At 45.3% G+C, this 6,940-nt stretch overlaps 1 protein-coding gene across 1 annotated transcript; it reads right to left on the bottom strand.

Annotated features, from left to right (window-relative positions):
* Positions 1-461: 461 nt before the first annotated feature.
* Positions 462-6,636, bottom strand: AVPR2 (arginine vasopressin receptor 2). Its single transcript, XM_070736123.1, has 3 exons — positions 6,343-6,636; positions 3,532-4,381; positions 462-1,102 (listed from the first exon to the last, which is right to left on the bottom strand). Exons 1-3 carry the CDS (start codon positions 6,352-6,354, stop codon positions 900-902), a joined length of 1,065 nt encoding a protein of 354 aa, XP_070592224.1. The 5' UTR covers positions 6,355-6,636; the 3' UTR covers positions 462-899.
* Between the last annotated feature and the right edge of the window lie 304 nt (positions 6,637-6,940).

Genomic DNA, 6,940 nt, shown 5'->3' with positions numbered 1-6,940 from the left:
TCAATTTCACATGCTGTTGTGCCCATTCAACTTTGTACCAGAACAAAGAATTCAATGAGAATATTTCATTCGTTCAGATCTAGGATGTGTCCTTTGAGTGTTCCCTTAATTTTTTTAGCAGTGTATATTGAAGCTAAGGCAATCTCTATAAGAGCATATGTTGCTTATGGGCTGTCTGCCCTTTTCAAATGCAGCTATAAGGTTGGAACAAACACCATCATTTGCTTCATGATAATGCACAGCCTCCATTTTTTTAAAAAATTGAAAACCTAAGCTTGCTGAGGAACACATCCAACAAAATACTGCCTGGTTGCACAGAGTACACTAAACACTAAACCAGTGTTTCCCAACCTTGGTAACTTGAAGATATTTGGACTTCAACTCCCAGAATTCCCCAGCCATCGAATGGTGGCTGGGGAATTCTGGGAGTTGAAGTCCAAATATCTTCAAGTTGCCAAGGTTGGGAAACACTGCACTAAACAGTGATATTTTTAAAAACTCTGGTTTGTTAATCAAATAACAATAGCCAGATTGGCATGTAATGCTAAACCACAAACTGAGGTTTACAATGATTCAAACTTTGTGCTACCTCAAAGCCAATCAAAAACATTATAGAGGAAATAAGGTACTGGAAAGGGAAATAGCTTCCTTAGTACCTGCTCCAGTGTTGCTTCTGTAGCAGATTATCAGGGAGTTCAGTCCTTGGCAGACAAAAACTGCCCCCCCCATCCATTCCGAAGTTTTGTCTTGCTGGTGTTGCAGTCCTTTCTGCCCAGGTTCCCTTCACTTAGCATTGCTGAGCAGAAATGTTTGCCTCCACCGAACTGAGAGGCCGCTGAGAGTCAACCATTCAGCAGGGGTGCCCTTCACACCTGCCTTTCTGCCTGCGAGTTATTGTCTCAGGAAAGTGTGTCTCGGCCCAGTGAGAAGCTGCCTGTGAGAACGGAGTCTTCATAGAGGGAGCTGACTTGCCGGCGGCCCCATCTGGGGCAGAAGATTCGGCGTAGTTCGCGTGAGATGCTGTTGCTGAATGTGGCATAGACCCAGGGGTTTGTGCAGCTGTTGAGACTAGCAACGGGCATCAGGAGGGTGAAAGCTGGGCCTGGAGTAAATAATAGGAATGAACAACCATTGGAGTTAACGACCGAAATTAACCTCATCAAAGCTTATCTTGCAAGTTATTCAGTAGAGGCAGATCCATTATCAGTAAGAAACAAAAAACTGTGTTTGAGATTAAAAGAAGAACTTCACATGAGACTTTTTCTCTAGTCAAAAACTGGCGATTCAACCCAATCCTTGCTTAACTTCAGCTCTTTCCAAATGGAAATGCAATGTGAACTGATATAAGATATTATATAAAAAATGTAATGTAATGTAATATCGTGTGATTATACAATAGTCAAAATACACAGTAAAAGGAAGGATTCACTGCATTTATTTGTGGCACGAATAATATGAGCCATGAATAATACGAGCCACGGTGGTGCAGTGGTTAGAGTGCAGTACTGCAAGCTACTTCTGCTGACCACCAGCTGCCTGCAGTTTGGCAGATTGAATGTCACCAGGCTCAAGGTTGACTCAGGCTTCCATCCTTCTGAGGTCGGTAAAATGAGGACCCAGATTGTTGAGGGCAATATATGGTAACTCTGTAAACCGCTTAGAGAGGGCTGTAAAACATTGTGAAGTGGTATATAAGTCTAAATGCTATTGCTATTGCATGTATTGATAGATTGGTGGTTAGACTACTGTAACGCTCTCTACATTGGGCTACCTTTGAAAAGTGTTCGGAAACTTCAGGTCATGCAGAATGCAACTGCGAGAGCAATCATGGGCTTTCCCAAATGTGCCCATGTTACACCAACACTTCGCAGTCTGCATTGGTTGCCGATCAGTTTCTGGTCACAATTCAAAGTGTTGGTTATGACCTATAAAGCCCTTCATGGCACCAGACCAGACTATCTCAGGGACCGCCTTCTCCTGCACGAATCCCAGCGACCAGTTAGGTCCCACAGAGTGGGCCTTCTCCGGGTCCCATCAACTAAACAATGTCGCTTGGTGGGACCCAGGGGAAGAGCCTTCTCTGTGGCGGCCCAGGCCCTCTGGAACCAACTCCCCTCAGAGATTAGAATAGCCCCCACCCTCCTTGCCTTTCGTAAGCTTCTTAAAACCCACCTCTGCCACCAGGCATGGGTGAACTGAGATACTCTTTCCCCCTAGGCCTTTACAATTTTATGCATGGTATGTCTGTATGTATGTTTGGCTTTACAATAAGGGTTTTTAACTGTTTTAATATTGGGTTGTCATATGCTGTTTTACTACTGTTGTTAGCCGTCCCGAGTCTACGGAGAGGGGCGGCATACAAATCCAATCCAATCCAATCTAATCCAATCAAATTAGTTCCATGTTGTGCTGAATTAATTCAGATAGCTGTGCATGAATATTTTATTGTATTGGATTACCAAATAAGAAGACAACAGGATCAGGGGAGTGGCAAGCAAATTACGAAGGGAGGGCTGGGCAATTGGATCAACATCTCTAATAGGTAGTCAGACCAGAAAGCAAAGTCTCAGAGGAACCACAAAAATATCAAGGGAGAAAGTAACATCACAGACAGACAGACATTGGCCTTGACATTCCAGTGGAATATGTTTGAAAGTTGGTGGGGTGTTGGATTAGGACTCTAGATCAGCCTTTCTCTCTCTCTCTCTCATTAGGTTGTTACCAATGTTCCCTCTAATTTTTTCCCCGGTGTGAGCGGAAAAGTATAATGTCTGAGCGGCACATTTTCATGCCTGGGTGTGGATCAGTTAGAAACCTGGTTGTTAAGCGAATATGGCTTCTCTCCCCTCCCCCCTTGTCTCTGCTTGTGAGATGGTCGCAAAAGGGGGTCACGATCATAAATATGAAACAGCGGCCATGTTTTGATCACACGATCATGGGGTTCCTGCAAAGGTCGTAACTCGTAACCCCTTCCTTCCTTCCTTCCTTCCTTCCTTCCTTCCTTCCTTCCTTCCTTCCTCCCTCCCTCCCTCCCTCCTTCCTTCCTCTCCACTTCTCTTTCCCTCCCTTTTCTTTCTTTCTATCCACCTCTCTCTCTCTCTTTTCTCTCTTTCACCCTCTCTCTCATTCTCTCCCTCCAGGTCTCTCTCATTTCTGTGTACCTACTCAATGTATCTTACATGGGTTGCACTTGGAAAGCAATCAACGTTTCAAAGAGCTGGTTGGGTCTGGAATCCTGTAGAAATAAAATGAAGGAAATATCAAAGTAATGGATGCATTACTCCAGGATGGGAAGGAAGGAAGGAAGGTCCTACTTATAAAAACTCCCATGGGAATGAGCAGAAGGAGAAGGACCCACTCTTTTCCTAAGCTGTTTAATTGGATAAAAGAACCTTCCTTAATCCAGTATCCTACAAATGAGTTGGACAATGTTCCATCATTCTTCATGATCAACATGGCAAAAGCCACCAGGTTGGGAGAATCTGGGATACAATCTGGTAAAGTGCTGTTACTGAATACTGCATCACCTACCTTCAATAGGTGCTTGAGGATCCCAAACAGACCACAGTTGTACTAGGAAGAAGGGAGCCCAGCAAAATACATAGGTGAGCACGATGACCAGTGTCATCTTAAGAGTCTTAGCTACAGCACCAGTTATAGGGGAGGCCCCTTGTTGGCTCCCCCTACAAGCCAGGGCTGCTTCTGGCCCCAAACGCAGGCTGCGGTAGACCTCGCAGAAGATCATGCCTTGGCAGGTAGCAATGAAGAAGGTGGGAAGGAGGAAGACCATCAGAGTCACCCAGGTGATGTAGGCCCGGGCTCCCCAGGGTTCAGCAAAGGCTGCCCAGCACTCGTGGGCTCCACTGGGCAGTTCCGTTTTGGAGAAGATGAACAGCTGTGGGAGGCTGAGAAGGAAGGATGCTATCCACGCCAATAGCACAGGCCGTGAGGTTGTCCCTCTCCGAAAAGCCAGCAGGGGGCGGCAAATGGCACGGTAGCGATCATAGGTCATGGCCACAATCACATAGGACGAGGCAAACATGCCGACCACCTGCAAGTAAGTGACGCCACGGCATAAGATGTCTGGGCCTTGGAAGCGATCGGTGATGTCCCAAATTAGCTGAGGGAGGACTTGGAAGAGGGCTACTGTCATATCAGCCAGGCAGAGGTGTTGGATGAATCGATGCATTGGGCTGGCCCGGCGACCCTGGCGGAACAGGGCTACAAGCACCAAGGCATTGCTCAGAGTGGCCAGCAGGAAGATGGAAGCCAAAATGGCAATTTCAGCCTGAGCCAAAACATCATCGCGATCGTCAGATAGAGGGAGCGAAGCATTGGGAATGGGGTCCAGGAGCAATGAGGAAGTGTTCGGCATTTGATCCTGCGAAAGGCACAAGGGGGAAAATACAGAGGTCAGATCAACACATGTCCATATGCCCAACTGTCCATTCACAGGTATGGTTACTTATTGGTGCCACCTTGACAATAGGGATCTGGCAACATCCCAGGCATCTTTTCAGATTAAGTGAAACCCTGAGACTTAATTGCCTTTAAAAAAATAATAATAATAATTTTCACATTTTGGGCCAACATCTGTAATTAATTATAACTTGGTGCCTGTATACTGGTTTCAGTCCTCCATAGCAAAGATTAGATTAGATTAGATTTATTGGATTTATATGCCGCTCCTTTCCGTAGACTCGGGGCGGTTTACAACAATGGTAAACAATACATAGTAACAAATCTACTATTTAGCAATCTAAATTACAGTTTTAAGTTAAAAAATCCAAAAGAACCCCAATATATAAAAAACAAGCACACAATCGAATCATACACAAAATCTACATGGGCAAGGGGGAGATGCTTCAATTCCCCCATGCCTGACGGCAGAGGTGGGTTTTAAGGAGTTTCCGAAAGGCAAGGAGGGTGGGGGCAATCCTAATCTCTGGGGGGAGCTGGTTCCAGAGGGTCGGAGCCACCACAGAGAAGGCTCTTCCCCTGGGTCCCGCCAGATGACAACGTTTAGTCGATGGGACCCGGAGAAGGCCAACTCTGTGGGACCTAACCGGTCGCTGGGATTCGTGCGGCAGAAGGCGGTCCTGGAGATATTCTGGCCCGATGCCATGAAGGGCTTTATGGGTTATAACCAACACTTTGAATTGTGACCGGAAACTGATCGGCAACCAATGCAGACTGCGGAGTGTTGGTGTAACATGGGCAAACTTAGGGAAGTTCATGATTGCTCTCGCAGCTGCATTCTGCACGATCTGAAGTTTCCGAACATTCTTCAAAGATAGCCCCATGTAGAGAGCATTACAGTAGTCGAGCCTCGAGGTGATGAGGGCATGAGTGACTGTGAGCAGTGACTCCCGGTCCAAATAGGGCCGCAATTGGTGCACCAGGCGAACCTGGGCAAATGCCTCCCTCGCCACAGCTGAAAGAGCTTAAGGTTTGGCAATTTGGTTTATATTTTGCGTGGCTATAGCAAGTAGATAAATGCAACAGATAAAATTATTGGAGTGGGCGGAAGGCGTTGAGATTTTTTTTTCAAGCCATGGAACCTGCTAATGAGAAGAAGAAAAATTCTCAGAACCCCTGATGAAGAAGCAAGGCTGCAGTGACCAAAAATTGGCAGCGTTCAAATGAATCTCTTCTTTTTCTTCCTGCCTTTAGTCTCTCACAAAATTTCACAACCTTTTACAGAGTTGTAAACTCAACACTGTTTGAAAAACCTCTGAATTAAGCTGTTTCCTTGAAGTCTCCCTGCTCTTCTTTCAAAGCATCTATCTCAAAGTTGGCAGAAGGTAGATAGGAATCTTCTGCGGTGTTTGGTACATTTCTAACAGTTGGATCTTTTAACAACAATAACAGCACGGATCTTTCCACCCGATCCTGAATAAATCTGCCAAAATGAAGAAAATGGTGTGTAGTAGAGCTGGATAAGCTTGATTGTATGTTGTATTGAAAGCTTATGAACTCCATTCAGTTTTGATCCATAATAATTTTGGGTTGCCTTGTGAGGATTGAAAAGAGCAGAATAACAGATTTGGAAGAGACCTTGGAGATCTTCTAGTCCAGCCCCCTACTCAAGGAGAAAACACTATACCGTTTCAGACAAATGGTTGTCCAATCTCTTCTTAAAATATTCCAGTGTTGTAGCATCTACAATTTCCAGAGGCAAGTCATTCCACTGATTAACTCTTCTAACTACCACTTAATGCTAATTTAAGTCAGCATTTGAGGAAGGGTACAGGGAGGGACCGGAGAGAATTAGGATAACATTTAAAGTCCAGGGTTAAGACTGTTGCCTTGATGTTAGGTTTTCCATACTCAAACCCTTACCTTGTCATTCATAATTGGAGCATCAGCCAGCAAGTGGCTTCAACCAATAAACTTTACTCTGGCAGCTGGCAGTTTGCTTGCAGATCGCACTGACCTGCTCAGAGTGGTGCAGAGGAAATCTGAAGGAAACCAGGAATTTTCTCCTGGATCTTTGTGAAGAAGTTGCCTCACCTTCTTCTTAACAAGATACAATGAAATGTAGAGCTTTCAAGTAACCACAATCGAGGAGGAGGGACCCCGGAAAGAAGGGGGTTGGAGTAACAGAATTACACTGTCTTTTCCCCACCCTCAGGCAACTCTGCTGGTAGAAGTTAATTTGCTGACTTGACCGGATGCCAAACACACTGGCTTTACACAGACCTTCCCAAGAGTGAATGAAAACTTTCAGGAAAGAGGAGGAGAAGGAAGTAGCAATCTTTCAGGGAGGGTATTAACAGTTCTCCCCTCCTCCACTGCACACCCCCCAATTCTGGATCCATTTTCAAATGCAAAACATCCTTGAATACAGCTCACCCATCTGGAACCCACACTGCATATCAGACATTAATACAATTGAGAGAGTCCAGAAATATTTCACAAGAAGAGTCCTCCACTCCTC

Source organism: Erythrolamprus reginae, chromosome 2 (assembly GCF_031021105.1).
Source record: "Erythrolamprus reginae isolate rEryReg1 chromosome 2, rEryReg1.hap1, whole genome shotgun sequence".
NCBI lineage: Eukaryota > Metazoa > Chordata > Lepidosauria > Squamata > Dipsadidae > Erythrolamprus > Erythrolamprus reginae.
The sequence above is the reverse complement of the archived record's forward strand: the minus strand, read 5'-3'. Positions and strand labels throughout refer to the sequence as shown.

What these genes read in the sequence shown, in the direction of transcription:
- AVPR2 (XM_070736123.1), bottom strand. An exon ending in TCCTCAAGCACCTATTGAAG is followed by an intron (nt 1,103 to 3,531) that starts GTAGGTGATGCA and finishes TATTTACTCCAG; the next exon opens with GCCCAGCTTTCACCCTCCTG.